At 46.4% G+C, this 16,439-nt stretch overlaps 1 protein-coding gene across 1 annotated transcript; it reads right to left on the bottom strand.

Annotated features, from left to right (window-relative positions):
* Nucleotides 1-345: 345 nt before the first annotated feature.
* LOC104344071 (alpha-fetoprotein) lies at nucleotides 346-10,949 on the bottom strand. The gene is made up of 12 exons (XM_086464393.1): nucleotides 10,818-10,949; nucleotides 9,668-9,870; nucleotides 8,988-9,135; nucleotides 8,038-8,135; nucleotides 7,324-7,453; nucleotides 6,474-6,688; nucleotides 5,406-5,538; nucleotides 4,709-4,800; nucleotides 3,393-3,531; nucleotides 2,355-2,578; nucleotides 1,316-1,448; nucleotides 346-390 (listed from the first exon to the last, which is right to left on the bottom strand). The coding sequence occupies exons 1-12, from the start codon at nucleotides 10,947-10,949 to the stop codon at nucleotides 346-348; spliced, it is 1,692 nt and encodes a 563-aa protein (XP_086320519.1).
* Nucleotides 10,950-16,439: the final 5,490 nt, after the last annotated feature.

Raw genomic sequence — 16,439 nt, 5'->3', positions numbered from 1 at the left:
AACATAGTGGGGACCCATGTTTAATTTCCAGGTAAGCTGAGCTCTGCGAGCAGAGGAGGTTTTTACAGTTCACAGCTCAGCAGATTCTCTGGGGGAATTTGGCTTTTTTCTGGGGCACCTCTTTCACCTTGTTCACAGCGGTAGATCAGACAGTAGCAGACCTGTAGCTGGTGTAAACCCTCATGACTTCATTAGAGCTGTGAGTAAACATTGTTTCTTCCACCATGACAAGGTATGTGTTCCTGTTCATACTTCACGAATGTTTAGAAAATACATGCTCACTGTTGAGTTTGTGTGACTTCCTATTCATTCAGCGAGGGCCTTCCAATAAGCTATGCAAGCTCTCTACACTGACAACATTTTTTCACTTCTCTTTATAAGTTCTGGACCCTGAAAAAAAGCAAAACATCAATGAGTAATAGAGTCAGGAAGATGAGGTGCCTGTGAGCAAGTTAAATGAGTATGGCAGCAGTGAGTCACGCTGATAACCTTTGCAAGCTGTGTACGAACACGGTATATGCAGAGTGTCTGTACGTACGTGACCATGTTTGATAGACATTTTGCTTTTACAGTTCAGCTCAGGTTACCTTGGAAGATCTGGTATTTGTCACAAAAACACTGAACTACAAGTCTATGAGGAAGAGTTAGTGGAATGGTTCTTTGCAGACATGCTGTTTGGGCATATTCAGAGTTGGAAATTTCTGATTAATAAAAGAGAATTTTCTGTATTTTATCCCTTAGAGCAAAGGCTTAGGGAAAGAGAGAGCACAGCTTAAGGTCCTGGGTGGTTTGTTAAAGTTCAGTGAAGGTATATATCGGAGAGATGAGAAGTAGACAAAAGCAGATTTACTGGACGGGAAAGAGAAGTGGAAGCACTATGGAGCTCAGTGAGCTGAAATAACCTAGGAAAGGCAGGAGGAGAACAGAGGTAGGGAGAATACACAGGGAAAATGCATTGACCTAAAATCTGAATATATCCTATCGCGGAAAAACTTTGCAAGAGACAGTTAGCCAGTGAAAGACCTTTGCCTGTATCCATCAACAGTGCAAGTCCCTGTAGTTCCCCAGAAGCAAAGAGGTAGCTGAGCTCTGTACCTATCAATTGCTGCACGTAAACACAAGACTAATGAGATCAGTTCTCTCATGGACATTCAACCTGCTTGCACAGGCAATGAAGTTTGTCTTTGGGGAGGTAGCTGCAGGAATTCTGGCTAGTCAGGCTTAGGTTTTGCTGCTTAATGGAGAAATTCACCCTTGCGTATGCTCCCTGTTTCCATTTTGGTTCAGAATATACAGGTGGAACCAGAAACAATACCTCTTTCACAAAACAGGCCTCTCGATTCTCCTCATTGCAGCACTGTTCCCTCATGGCAGCAAAAGCTGCCGTGACGGAGGTCAGCTGTTCCTGCGTGATCTGGGGCTTGTACTTGATGAGGTTGACCAGCATCCTGCAAGGAGAGCAAAGCGAGCCCTGTGAAGCCGGGAGGTAAGCATGTGGCTTACAGAGCGCTTCTCCAACGCCAGCCCTGCCAAGTCCCTCTCGTTACCACCCACTTCCCTTCTACAGCCGCTTCCCTTCATTTACCACCCAGGTACAAATTTGCAGCAGGGAGCAAAGCTGCACCCCGTTCCCCTGTGAAATAAAATATCAGCACTCGTTTTTGGAGTTGTTCCACCATGAACAAAACTCTGCAGGTGGTTTATGTGTTTTGCCCCACTCCAGAGGGTCCAGCACAGGGTGGGTTCACCACAGCACAAGTTAATGGCCAAAGAAGTTTGTTTTTTTTCTTGCAGTGACAGTGGAGTGGGGGCCAGTGTGCAAGGTTTCTCTGACCACGGCAACCAAACACCAGACCTTTTCAGAGTGAAGGAGTGCATGGGATGAGCAGAAGTGTGTGGGCTTTCCCATTTTGGGAAAGGAGCCCTAATTAGGCCATAAAGGTCATGCGGTACTTGAGGCAGCAGCTTCCGTGTTCTTCTGGCACCCTTTCTGCAGTACCTCATGCAACTCCCACCAAGGACGGTGGGAGGGAGTGTTGGTCAGACCTGACCTTGGGCACCTACTGCCTCCATTCTGGTGGGGTGTGTGCCAGCACAGCCACCCACCTCTGGAAATGACCTTCTCCTAATCGAAGGCAGGTTAATACAGGTGGAACCAGGTAGCGGGAGAAACTGCGACTAGCTTGAGAGGAAGGAACAGGAGCTTGGCAGAGGGGCTGAGGGGTGTACGGCTGTCTTCCCATGGCCTATTGCAGAATGAGAAGGCCAGGAAGAGGGGACAAGGGAAGGGAAAGCATTGCCAGGAGGAGAATTAAGAAGCACAGGGGTAATAGAGTAAACCAGGCATGTCTTACTCCTGCTTCTTGTGCTGCAGTTTCTCCTCTTCAGTCGTACACAAGTCTTCATGGAAAGTGAACAGACCAGGAGTCAATGATAGGGGCACATAATTCTCATCCATTTCCAGTTTCCCCATGCATGGCCTCCTGAGAGCGTAGGAGCTGCTACAGCAGTGGTGAACTCCTGGGTTTATGGGATCAGTCAGGTGTCTTCTACATATTTCTCCAAGCACGAGATCCAGCTTTACCATGAGAAGTGAAAAAAACAGATTTAAATTCAGTTTTCATTTTCAAAAAAATCCCTGAAATACATGCTGCTCTTAGTGAAGTTCTACAAAATAACTGAGAATTTAATTTAAACCTTGCTTGTAAGATAGAGAACAGTTTCTGTTTCTACTGAATGCTGACTTCTGTCAGTGCAAAAAGGGCTGAGGTTTCTCACAGTAAATATGTATGTGCAGTTTTAGGGGCTATCCTTCGCATGCAGGAATGATGTGATTTCTTCACCAAAGCAAGCTTGTGTCGGATTCGTTTGCCTCAGCAGGGTTTCTGTGGGTACATTCGGCTGCTCTCGCGAAGGTGATGTTGTACAAAGGGGTGGCTGGAGGACAGGCTGAAGCTTCTGAAGTACTTTGGCTTATGGGCCTGGAGAACTCTTTTGGAAGAGCTGTACAAAATTGGTCCTTTTCACAGAGGCCTACAGCTTCAGGCTGTAGAAAGGACGAACTCGGACAAGGGATCGTTCACTTCGGAGGGAATGGGCTCAGATTGCTGCACTGTGGAGCTGTGAACGCTGCACTGCAAAGCTGTGAGCTGCCCGGCACCAGCCTGGCAATGCCTGGGCCCCCCTGCAGTTCACCGCAAGCATTAACTCAGCGGTGTGGAGTTATGTTTACCTCGGGCATGTAGCTGCAAAGTAGAGCTTCACGCCAGCTCAACAGCTCAGTGAACATTTTTCTCATTTACCTGTACTCCGAGCCTTTGGACCCTGCTGGCAGCAGAATTTGTGGCAGATTCCAGAAAAAGTAGGACAAGAGATGGAAGAAAAATACTCACGTTTTCCTCGGCACAAGGCAGCAGCTTGTCCCGGCTCAACTGGCAGCATTTGGATCCGATTGCAGTCATTTGCTTGGTGAACTTTATCAGCTCTGCAGATGTCAGCTGAGGCATCTTCTTGGTGAAGCTCATGAGAAGCCTGAAATGATAATTTATTTGACATTGGTGCATTTCTCCCACCAGGCAGCAGTGAGCAAGCCACTGCCTTCACATGTGCGGGGCCCCAGCCAGACCCCACCGAACACTCAGTGCCAGACCAGGACTAAGCCTGGTGTTTATGAACTCATGCAGGCAAGTGTAAACGTGCTCTGTTTGTTTGAGCTCTCTCCTTTTTCTGACCAGTCTCTTAGCAGGTTAAACAAACAAAACTAACAATGCCATTGCCAGTTACGTGTAGGTGGGCCCTTGTACCAGGTGGTTCATGTTTTTCCCATGTTACTTATTTCCCTGGGAGTGTAGGGAGCTTGTCTGAGAGCAAAACTGAACTGGAGTGACTCCTTGGCAGAGTAGATGGGGGCAGAAGATAAACTCCAAAAAGTCAACTTGTTTTTTTTTCTTTTTTAAAAAAAGTGTCGATTAATCCTCATGGCCAGGGAAAACCTCGATGCCTGGTACAACAGGCAGAAGCAGCCGCCAGGTTTGTTGGAAACCTCTCGTTCCAAAGGTCTTGTAGAGATCAAATGTGCACAGGAGCGCAAAAAGCCAGTGTGTCTCCCCAGAGAAGGCTAGCTGAAGCCTCACTTGAAGCACGCAAGCAGCTTCAAGGTTTTGCTGAGATTGCTGGCGTAGTTAAGTTAAGCACGTGTTTATGAACATGGCAGATCAGGGCAAGAGCTCCTCTGGGAGGCCTGCATGTTGCATTTGAGCACAGTATACGGCTCAGCTAGTCAGGTTTTGCTCTGCCCACTGTAGTTAGATTTCTGTTAGTTGTTCACATTTACATCTGCTGCAGGAGCTGGATAGAGCCAAGTCTTTTGCAAAAGACACAGCGACTTTGGGCCAGATTTATGCCTCTTAAGTTACAGCTCCAAGCTGAAAATGCAGCTGTAAAGGAAACAACATAGGGAACAACATAGGAGATGGATCGAGTGGTCACTTCACTGCTTCATGAGCTGGCTCAAGGAGAGAACTCATGAGAGGGCAGGACATTGTCTTGGAAAAGAGAAAAAAAAAAAGTCCTAGAAGCTGTTAATATATCGGTCTGAATATTCAATGGGTGTGTTTTAGCCTGGCTTTTTTGACACGCGTGGCTTTACTGCAGCCTGAGTGGTGCCCAGCTGGTACAGGAGCAATGTAAGCATGTAAAACAGTAATACTCGTTTTGGAAATAGTAATCCCCTTTCTCCTTGTAAATGTCGCAGCTTGTCTTCATGACACTTTCCGTTTCATAAATATATTTCTTCAGCTCTTCCTCCTGAAAAAAATAAGTTAATTTGAGGAGGCGTTGGAGCGGGGGAAGGCAGAATGTCCCGCTGCCTCATGGTAAGGCCTGGATATCCATGGTTAACTCTCCCCTCATATATGCTACCCATTTTTAATTCTATTAGAAAGTTCTCACCATCTTCAGTCACCTTGAAAGATTCAATTTTTGTGTGGCTGACGGAAGGCCAGGCCTGAGACACAGGGTGGCTCCTAACTTCAGATATTTACACCACCAACAGGTTTCTCTGAGACAACGGCCATGAGCCCCTTTTACGTTTGCAAGAGGGCAGCTGGCACTGGTAGGGAGCCCAAAACAGAATGGGGCTCACAGAACTGTTATCTCCATCCCTTTCCCCGGCATCCCTGCCTAGCCAGGGTAAATGGCTTCACAAGTGAAGACTGCGAGGGCTCTGTTGATGCTTTTTCCATAGGGGAATCAGTTGGGCCTTGCAATATTTGCTGGCTTTGTTACAGGAGCCGTGGGTACTCGCTCTAGACCTGGAGCAAGAATATTCGCTATTTAGCCAGAACCAGTCGTGTGGCCATGTTCTTGAATCCATCGGTATGTGGTGTGAAGCCAACGGCACCCACCCCTCTGCTGCAGCAGTTGTCTGGAGCACCCGTTCTGCAGCACTCTTTCAGCAGGTCCTCGTAGCCTTTACCAATTCTTAAAAGCATTTGAGCAGAAAATTCCGGGTGTCTCCTGGAATATTCGTACAGAAACCTGCAACGTGAAGAGTATCAGGAGTTAGAGAGAAGCCAAAACAACCTCCAGCCCTCAGGTGGTCGGGGATGGTAAGGAGAGCAGGGTGCAGCTTTGGGGATGGTTTTGTCTGATGTCCGGTGGAAGAGGGGGAATTTCACAGCATCTTGGCCTGGGACTGAGCCCGAGCAGAACGTGGGTGACGGAGCATTGCATGAGCAAGTCCTGTGCGTGCTACAGTCCCAGCTCCCAGTCAGCCTGGGTCAAGCACAGCTAAGAGCTTTGTGGGCCTTGGGGTTTTGCTCTTTTTCTAATGCTATCTAAAGGATAATGAAATGATCTCCAGTAGCAGCCCCATTTCCTAGTAGATGGTGAAAGGATTAGCTTGGCTGAAGCCATCAGCCTACACAGCAGTTACGCCCCATCGATACGCTGCACCCTTCATAAATGGAGGCGGTGTATGTGATCTGAAGTGGGTTCTCTGTCTTTGGGACTCGATGCTGCCTCTGTGGCATTCTTGCCCAAGTTTACTATGATTGTATGGTAAGATCAGGGTTTCATTGTGCAAAGGAACACTGCTGGAACAGAAATGGGCCAATCCTGTTTGAATCAAGTCGTGAGTCTGACCCAAAGAACTGTTTTTGAATTCCCACTGAAGAGCGCATCGAAGCTATACTTTGGGCCTGCGATCAGCACTGGGAGTACCTAAATTTCACATGCGTTTCTTTAATTTTGGCTCTGAAATAACAGTCCTGCCCTGCTCTGTGTTTGTTCCCAGTCCAAACCTAGGTCGAGTGGTGCTTTATGAAGATCTACTTGCACAGTACCCCATGCCTACATGCTCACAGAGCAGACAAACCTGAGGCTGATGAGCTGGGATTTAATGTCCAAGGTGTAATCTTCTGACCCAAGTATTGAAACAGCAGAACTGAAGAGCAGTGGAAGGCCCACATTACCTGGCTGAGTGTGTGTCCTTTTCCTGGGCAAAACGCTGACATATTCCTTTGTCTTCTATAAACTCCCTGACGTGGGGGGACAAGTCTGCGGGTTTGTCATCATTTTCTGCGTTAACTATGCATTCGCTTCTTTGAAACAGAGGCTTTTCACAGCACTTCTTAATTTTGCTTGATAGGATGTCTTGGTTGGTGCAAACATATTGTAGAATCTCTTCCTGTAAAGCACAAAAGGGAGAGAAGGTAATTTTACCAGATTTTGATTGTGGGGTGTGTTGGGGTTTTTTTGTATCAGTGTTTTTATCTCCATTTTACAGACAGAGAAGGTGACTCCCAAAGAGAAGAGGTGGCTGGCCCAAGCTGTGCAACAGACAGCAGAACAAGGCAGAAGGATGAAGTCCTGTCGATCTGTTTGCTGCGGTCCCTTGCTTGCCACTTGATAGGTGCTAGTGGGTAACCACCTAAACTGGGGAGCTGGCTGTCTGGCTAAGCACCCCAGACATGCAGAGAGGTAAATGGATTTGGCATGTTAGAAGAAGGCAGAGGACGGAGGACGGGTGGATACCGTGTTCTGCTGACAGCTGCATAGAAAATGGGGGCGCAGCTAGGAGCTGCAGCCAACTCTGCTGAAGCAGCGTTAGGGCGTTTTAGTCGGAAAGGGATCTTTCTGCCCTTGGTGATGACTTCACACCAGGAAAAGTCAAATGGGAAAATAAGCCAGGTTTTTAGACTGAAGACTTAAACTCCAGTTTTGGAGAACAATCAGTACAGCACAGGAGGGGGAAAAAAATCTGAAAATAACAAAAAGAAATGCATTCAACTTCTGCAAACATGTAAATAGTAAGAGTCTTACCCTGCCATGCATACAGCGTAGCATATCTCCACGACAGCAGTCCTTGTGCATGTTAGCAATATCCGCCACAAGTTTGTCAACAGTAACAAAATCAGCTTTTGGGAATTTTTGGCTTATCTGAGCAAGTTTCCTACAAAGAAGAAAAATAGTTGTTCATATTCAGAGTGTGAGACTGTGATAGCTATCATCTATTTTCGGGGGGGTGGGGGTGGTGTGTGTATCCAAACTGCTCAGGAATGGTCTCTGCCTGCTCCCACTGCAGTTACAACTGAATATCCCTTGAAGCCAGTAGCTGAGATGATCAGAGCTGTCTAAGGATCCCAGGTGAATTTCAGTGGGAGATGGCAGAAAGAAATGTGGTAGGTGAGCATGAAAGTACCGCAGCAACCTTGTGTCAAAGACGGTTAAGCGAAACAAGCTGTATTTTGCTCCCAGTGGCTCCAACTTCCAGCAGAGAGAGATGTGCTTGTTTCAAACTCTGGGTTTAGATTTTGCAAGCTAATGGCAGTGTATAAGGGTACGGTGATGTTGCCAGGCATAAACTGGTATTCCTAATCTGTCTTCCTTGTTAGCTGCTACTAGTGACCTGCCCACGAAAAGGGCATGGCCGGTATTCGGAGTCACCGTATGGTGTGCAGGTGTGGAGCCACCCACAGCGAACGTGCAACATCCACCCTTGCATTCAAACGAACAATAAACATGGGGAAGACTCACAGAGCCTTTAAGGTCCCTTCTCCAAACGTTGACAAGATTCCACATGTGCGCTCCTGCCTCAGGCCGTCTTCTTTTACTGGCTTCACCACCTTTGGTGCCTGGCAGAAAGAAGATGCGGACCATGAAAGGGGAAGAAAAGACAACACCTATGCTAAAACCACTGTGGTGATGGTTTTTTCAATGGAGATTTTTTTAATAGTGAAATAAAAATGCTGTCCAAGCTGTAGTATGAACTGTTGCGCTTGCTATTTAGTCATTTATTAAGTGTTCAGTGGAAAGAAACCAGAACCCTTTCAGGCAATAGTTCAGTGTTTTTAGTATCGGGGAAGAAGTTGTCACCTGGGAGCTGCACGGCTGGCTTTGTGTTGCAGTGAGCCAGCGTCACCCTGCGCCACCACCTGCAGCCCAGCCGAGCTGTGCGAAAGGCGCGTTCAGCCATTCAGCAAGGGCAGGTTCCTCATCCTTGTTTGCCGCCGTTACAGGCAGTTTGCTCCGAATCGCTGACCCTGGTTGTGCGTGCGGCATGTCTCTGCAGTGCAAGCGCTTGGCCGAGCAGGAGATGTGTCACGGGGCTGTCAACAGAGAAAACCCCAGGCTTCCACACTAGGTGTAGCACCCTGTCGCCTCTCAGCATCCTTCCGACAAAGCCAGCGCAGGCAGCAGAGGCAGGGTGGGCAGCGATGCTATCGCGGGGCGTGGGGGCTGCCTTGGGCTCCCTGTGAAGCTACAGCTGCCCGACGCCCCGCAGTCGGGCATTCCCATTTAGGAGTTCCAGCTGTCATTCAAGAGAGTACTGAAGCCTGATGTCAGCCTGTCCTCAACGAGGTGGATTCTAACAGCAGGGTCAGAGGCTGGAAAAGAAATGGCTGATCTCTCTGCTTGGGTATTTGTTTAGCGATAGGGAAGTCCGTGATTGCGCGTTAATGAACTCAAACCCTGCGACGGAATACCTGTCTCCGAAAGCATTCCTCCAGGTTATGAAAGGGCCCTTCAGCAACCCCGCAGCAGTTCTTCATCATCTCAGCATACAGGACAGCAACAGAAAGGATCGTTGGGGCATAGAGGAAAGGATGCCTGCTGGAAACCTCATAGATAAAACTAAAAGTGAGAGAAAAATGCCTTTAGTTTCAGAGTAAGCCCCTACATGCAGGGGGCAGCAGTGCTATTGCAGCATCTGCCGTACATTAAAATGATAGCTACTACAAGTCATTGCTTTCCTGTCCTCACAAGCTGTTTAGCTTGGAAAAATCTGATGGGGCTGACGTTTTCCTGGAAATTGAAGTCTCATATCCTGCCAGTTCTGGCTTAGGGGCAGCAAAACTTCTGCTTGGCTTTTAAGGATAAAAGGGAGGCCCTTGGTTTCAGGGGTGAGTCCTTTACATAGACTACAATAAAATAGGCTAGATAGTTTGTCATTTGGACCTATATCCAGAGCAGGAGGTGGCAGAACAGGCTTCCCATAATGACAATTACAGCTAGATGAATTACCCAAATAATTCACATTAGGCAGAAAAATGAATATGAGATTACAGAGAATCTTAGACTGAACTTTTTGGGTGATACTGCATTTGCTGTCTCCGGGCTCATAACTGTCGTATCTAGGCAACGAATCTATGTTTTATTTACTTACTGTCCTGTTAGTGGATGTTGATGCTGGGAATGATTTTTGCAGGCAGCTTCAGCATTTGGCCATTCAAAAGGAGAAAGGGACCCTCTCGATGAATTTTTAAGGGAGAGGAAGCAGTCATTTCTATCAGGATCCTTTTTAGCACAGCAGTTAGTAAACCTGGGAAGATTTTCTTCCTGGCATATTGTATCGAGGAAAACCCTGTCCTGTGAAAAATTAGAAAAAAGTTAATTTGTGGGAGGCTTCCATATACTCCTCGGAGCTCTCTGAGGAGGCTACTTTAAGCCAATAAGTCCCGACTTGCATAAACTCACAGTTTCTCTCTTCATTACCTCCTGCTTTGACGGCAGCAAAGATCAGACTGACCTCTAAAACCTTTAAGTGACAATTCCTCAAACTGATCCCTGCCGTTATGCCGAGACAGACTTCAAAGTGGAATGATTTTCAAACGCTCTGAACTTAGAACATTGTTCAGACCCTTTTTCTTTATAAGAGTTAAGATGATCGATTTGTATGCTGCAGTTTGCAGCACAGCAGGAGCGGTTTGCTAATTTTTCCTGGAGGAATTAGGTCAGGTTTGTACAAGGAAATGGGTCTTGTTTCTTATCCGCCAAGTACTGGTGTTCAGGTCCAGCTGTCAGTCACGCCTCGGCTGGGACCTGCTCTAATTCAGGGATCGTTTCCATGTCTCTAACAAATCAGAAACAAGCCGTAACGCAGACCGACGTTCATGATTCAGTCCACCAGCTCTAAAAGTGTGTTGGAGCAGACACTGTCAAAAACCTGATGGTGAGTTAGTGGAGTGGAGCAAATGCCTATAAACATCGTATTTGCTAGAAATACTTCATTTGGCTTTTCCTGATTTTTTTTTTTTTACACCAGCCGTAAAAGCACAACTGTCTACAGGTCAAGGATTTCAAAAGGTGCTGTGGTGGGGGGAGGAGAGGGGCTCTGTTTTCCTCCAGTTATCTTGAGATGCTTTATAGATGGGAGCCTGCAGGATGGACGAGTCAGTAAGGCCACACGTGCACACACAGAAGTCATGACTCAATAACATATTCCTGCCTCTTCGGGAAAACATATACCAGGGCTCTGGCACTACAAGTCACTTCTGAAAACATGTTTGCCACGCTGGAAGCATGACGGTGCTTACCACCGGCTTCAGGCAGTCCGAGGCGTCTCTGCCCGCAGCAGCACACCTTCTGCCAAGCTCTGTCACATCTTCAGCCATTTGAACTGCTTTGCCAAACGTGCCTCCTTGCATGTACTGAGCAAACGTGATCATGGCGCTAGAGAAGAACACACAGCATTAAGCTAATTAGATCACTTTTAAGGGCGAGACAGTGAGAGGGTCCGTATCACCCCGGGCTGAGTGGGCACGGGCTGGCAGAACAGGTGAGGGTTTGACTCGCTGGGCACGTTCATCTGCACATGACACAAGGATGTTCAGTGGCAGCAAATTTGCAAGTAGGTGCTTTATCTGATAACTTACATGGCTTTAAAATTATCCTCCTGCAGCTGAGAAAAACGTTGGCCAATACTGTCTTTTCCCTCTGAAAAACAAGATAATTTGAATAAAAAGTGTTTACTAAATGCATCAAATACCATGATTTTTTTTTTTTTTTTTTTTTTTGGGGGGTGGTGGTACTGGAGAAAGATAATTCGGTGCCTGGAGTACTAGCACTGGGAGTAGGAAAGCATAAGATTGAACTTCCTATTTGACTTAAGCGTGAGGGTGTGAAACCATTTCTTTCTGACCCACACTACAACAGGGCCAATAGCATTTCCCTGCCTAGCTTGAGTGTTGTGGGAGGAATATGGTAAAACCTGGTGGGCATTCAGCTGCTCTGGTGATGCACTTCACGTGATGAAAGCAGCACCTTACAAAACACCTTTTGACCTTGCCCTAGCTATTTGAAGGTGCACATGACCACTCTTTAGCTACAGATGAAGGATTTTCTGTGCAGAAAAATAGGATAAATTGGGGATTACATTAGCAGGCAGAGCTCCTCAGAAATTCACAGTGCTGAATCCTTCTGTCTATGTTGTGAAGAGGCCCAGGGGAAAACAAATGCGTCCGCTCCATGTGAGGATCCTGTGCAAATATGTTTCCTTTGCCACTGGGCCTTTATTAGTGAACAAACCTAAATGCAAAATTTCTCGAGTTCCTTCTTTGTCAGAGAGATTAATTTTAAGATAAGGGGCCTATTCCCAAATCTAGATGTTACTGTCTCACTCTCATGTCGGTAGGGCTGAGATCAGCGTAAAAGGGTCAAACAAAATAAAGAAATAAGCCAGCTTCTCCCTCTGAGTCACGCAGGGATGTCAACTGAGGTTCTCAGAACTGTTTTACACTGTTGGGTCATTTAGTGCATTTGGACATCCTAAAGAGGGAAAAAAAAAACCCTGACTAATGATAACAATATGTAATGTGAAAGAAGCAACTGCACCGCACACGGCTGGAAGTTCTCTGTTGTCTCATTTTAGGTGCTTAACCTCAGCAGTCGGTGAAGAGAGAGTAAGGCTGCTCCGGAGGGTGACACAGAGCAATGGCGTAGCCCAGTGACTTGCAATCGCCACCTGGAGGTAGCATTCCCCTTGAGACTTCTCTGTTGCTTCCTCGTGGACTGTGGAGGGAGGCTGCAACAACCTTCAGGTTTTGGAGTACCTGAATTGGGGGGCAGCCACAGCCCAGTGCATTAAATCACCCTCCAGTACTGCCTCTCAGTAATCGCTGGCTGTCCTCCACTCTACACAGATTCTCAAAGCAACACATCTAAGGTTGATCACAAAAATTTTATAGAGATACAGCTTTGCTGGATACCCTTGACCCATATGAAAACACCCAGTGGCAGTGAGCTCCCAAATACCACGCATGCAAACTTGCAGCTGTCAGTATTATACAAAAGAACAGAGTAAAAATACAAGATATATTCTTACCTACGTCCCGATAACTTCTAGGCAGGGCTTTGACTACAGTAAGGCTCACCAATAAAATAGCATAAATTATTGTTCTGCAATTCATACTGTCAGATTTTGGCAGGGGTCTGGGGAGAGCTTGGTTCATCTGTGAAAGGCAGAAAGAATTGAGGGGAAAGAGTTACTTTTATACTCTCCTGGATTATTTCTGGTTAATCAAAACCCTTTTACTGTCATATATACATTAGCCCCTTTGCAATATTCCCACAATAATTAGACATGCCATTATTTGCTCTGAGTGATGAACTGACCAGCTTGCTGCAAAGAAAAGGACCTTGGAGATTCTTTTTTTTCCCTGACATTTAGGCAAATAGACATTTTTAACTTATCACACTTCAAACAAGAAGTTTAAACACTCCTTGGGCTTTTTATTGTGCATACTGCTCTCACCTACTCACAAATTTGTCCAAAGGTGATTGCTGCACAGAAGATGCCTTGCTAACATGTTGTTGACTGAAAAATTCCAAGCTCGGCTGTTAACCTGGTATTTTTGCATCCCTCCTTGGTGTACAAGCTGTCTCTTCTCCCAGCTCCCAAGGTGTCATGATGAAAAGGCTGAAGGAAGTACAGCCCTTTTCACCCTACAATATTTTTGCAGCGTTAACAGTTACTAATCAAAATGCCTGCAAATCTTGAAATAAAATCGACTCAAAACTGTTGAATGAAGGGAAAAAAATCCAGTTAATAGAGTTATTTTACTGACTTTTTAAAAGTATTCTGTAAGCATCAGTGTGATAAAAATGACAACTTGGGGGAGACAGAACGGCTTTAGAGAGGCACAGGTTTTTGTAACCAAGAGGGAGGTGGGCAAGGCTATGTGTACTCAGTCTGAAGGAAGAGGCAAAGACAGAGCTTTTTATTTCTTTAGAGAGAAAACCGGCGATACTCCTTGTTCCATGCTGCAGGAAGACGATGAGGGCTGCTTGTTCTCATATGAGATGGTATCAAAAGGAAAAAGGATTCTGAGTGGGAAGGTGGGAGCACGGTCATCAGAGCAGGTGATCTGAAATCTAAGGTGAAACCCCATCTGACGAGGAAGACACAAATAAGCTCTGTCACACCGCTAACTAAAAAAACCCACAGGAAATAAAGAAGTCTACTTAAGAAAGAGGCCTGGAGGTTACGGGCCCTATTTCTACCTATAGACCCTTACGAAGTCCATAGGGGGAGATCAGAGAAAGCTTTTCTCATCCAGCGCACTCCATTACGCTGTTGGGAGCCAGCACAATCCCCTGCCTGCTTGTTGCAGATCCCTCCCTCCAGCCCCTGGGCTCAGCAGTGTCCCGTGCGGAGGCTGCCAGAGCGGGGTCCCCACGGTAGCAGGGAGAGATGCAAACTGAGCCTCTCATTTTCAGAACAACACCTTAATACAACCTTGTTACGATAAGCTGTAAAAATACAGGAGTTGGGGTGTATCACTTGAGGTGGAGCCGCAGAAACAGCTGAGAGGTGTCAGAGACTCTGTATAGCAGGTTTTTCTTTGGCCCAGAAGACCGTGTTTCAGAGACCATGTATGTGTGATGTGCTGTCCTAAGTATTTCTGGAAGCTGCACGTGGCTGCTGCACTTAAAAATCCTTTCAGTTTCTGCACTGCCCTTTTCCACGCTCAGCAGGATGGTTAACTTCACTTTTCTTCGAAAACCCTTGCCACTGTTGGGGTGAAAGCTGCCTGTTTACTGTGAATGCTCTCTCATTTGCAGGAGGGAAACGTATGTACAGTATTTAACTGGGAAGGAGGAGCGTGGCAAACACTAGAAATGAGATCCAATGAAGAGCTTAGGTCCTCAGTAAGAGCTCCTGTTGTCCTTCAAAGCACGGAAACCATACTGACCTCTTCAGTTTTACACCTACTGAGGACCCAGCTACTTGCAGAACTTCTTAGAAATAGTCTTGCCCGGTCAAGATAGAGTTGAAAGCAGGTGATGGCCCTCAGGGTGTGAATTCCCAGGGGCTGTGAATTCTCATCAGCTGGAGATGGCTGAGGGGCAGGGGCAGGTGCCCAGGACACTTGACATGCCTGGGCAGTGCTCTCTTAGAGCCCTTTTGCTCTGTGTGTTGTACAGCAAAGAGGTGAGTTAGTTTTTACTGGGTGTTTCTTTTTGATGACAATCACCAGTTTTAGGGAAGGTCTCTGTGTCTTAGGCTGGTGTCTGTTCCGGCAGGCTTCAGGTGTTGATGATCACTGTCAAGCAAAGTGTAAATGTATGTGCCCAGAGCTCAGCTCTTTTGTTTCTGTTCTTACTAATGAGTGCAGAATTGGTGAATGTCCCTTTTGCTGGAGTTGGTTTCCTCACAATGGTATCAACATTTTAATTCTTTTTCTTGAAAGTCAGCTAAGGTGTTTCCTGGTAATGTAAGTAGTACACATACATGATTCAAGTACATCCTTTTTTTACACCTGGAGAGTATCTTTCTTGTCAAATCCTGAGCATTCACTCTAAAAAGAGTAACATTCGTAGGAGGCTGTGCACCTGGAAAAACTCAGCTTCTTCCCAAGCTCTAAGAAGGTTTGTCTTTAAAAAACATCTGTGCTGCTCTGATGTGGTATTTTCCCTGTAACTTTAAGTACTGGGATGTGCTGTGTAAGAGGCATATTGGAACTTTATAAACTCTTTTATAAAGAAAACATCTTTTATGTTTGGGTTTTTAGATGGAAATATCATGGAAGGAAGCTGGCTAGGCTGTTTCTGATGATGTATTTTTTTAACACGTCTTATTTTGGTACTGCGGTCTCCTGTGTGGAGAAGATTTGATGATACTGCAACAGTCAGGAAACACGAGTTGGTGATTTCCCCCGTCCTCTTTCCCCATTCTTTCTGTCACAGGCCCAGACCACCGCAGCCCCTGTGCCTTCCTTAGGGAGTGGCATTCTTTCCTCCTCTTGGGGAGCCCACTGCAGGTAACTAACCTTAGCGTGGCCTGGTGCGTGTTTACCACTGCATCACGCGGTAGGTAGGACACCAGCAGTTCTCCAGCTCTGCTGTCTCTCCCCTGGGGTGCAGAGCCTTGTGGTGGTGGCAAGAAGGAGTTTTCAGCACTTTCCCCATCACCCCGGAGGAGCATCTCTGCCCTGACATCTATTCCAGCGTGTCAGGCTGTGCTCTTCTGTGAGCCTGTGCAACCAGCAGCCCTGGCTGAGCGCTTGGTTTAAGCTTCCAGGCGTGATCAAATTGTATTGCAAAGAAATGTACACTAATTGTGAAGGGTGACAGTCCCAGCTTGTGTAAACTGGTTCTGCTGAAGGCGATTTAATTACCCCAGTTTACGTTAGCTGAGAATCTAGGCCAAACTTTCTGATGTTGCAGCTTTTTTTTTTTTTTTGCTGGTCAGGTGGGGCATGGGCTGGCCAGGGGAGACTGGAAAAGGCAGTGAGGAGTAGCATTCTTTTAATAACTGCAAATCTGTAAATGACAAGCTTTCTGTGATTTGCCACATTTCGGACAAAGCAGTCTTTGCAGCATTGTAATGGTCTGAAAGAGAAGCCCCAGTAAGTTTCTTGGCTAAATTAAAAAAAAACATGAAAAAGAAAGGAAAGGAGGGGGAAAGAAGAAAAAGAAGCTGGAAACTTGATAATGAGGTAAGTTGCAAGTGATTAAGGTTTCTGTAACTTCTGTGGATCCATCTGCCCAGAAAGCTGCCCAGTATTTAACCGAGAGGTTATTGAACTGGCATTATTCAAACCATTTATCTGCACAGCCAAGAGAATTGAGGTTTAGATCATATGCTGGAGAGATGGTCTGTTGTAACCGGGCCCTTTAATGCTCTAGGTCTACATCTCACTCCTGAGGTCTGCCTA

Source organism: Leptosomus discolor, chromosome 4, assembly GCF_034619465.1.
Source record: "Leptosomus discolor isolate bLepDis1 chromosome 4, bLepDis1.hap2, whole genome shotgun sequence".
Lineage (NCBI taxonomy): Eukaryota > Metazoa > Chordata > Aves > Leptosomiformes > Leptosomidae > Leptosomus > Leptosomus discolor.
This window is presented reverse-complemented; position numbering and strand designations above follow the sequence as displayed.

What these genes read in the sequence shown, in the direction of transcription:
- LOC104344071 (XM_086464393.1), bottom strand. Translation starts at nt 10,949, where the DNA reads ATGATCACGTTTGCTCAGTACATGCAAGGAGGCACGTTTGGCAAAGCA. An exon ending in CGGACTGCCTGAAGCCGGTG is followed by an intron (nt 9,871 to 10,817) that starts GTAAGCACCGTC and finishes AATTTTTCACAG; the next exon opens with GACAGGGTTTTCCTCGATAC. An exon ending in AGGCCTGTTTTGTGAAAGAG is followed by an intron (nt 391 to 1,315) that starts GTATTGTTTCTG and finishes GCTTTTTTTCAG; the next exon opens with GGTCCAGAACTTATAAAGAG.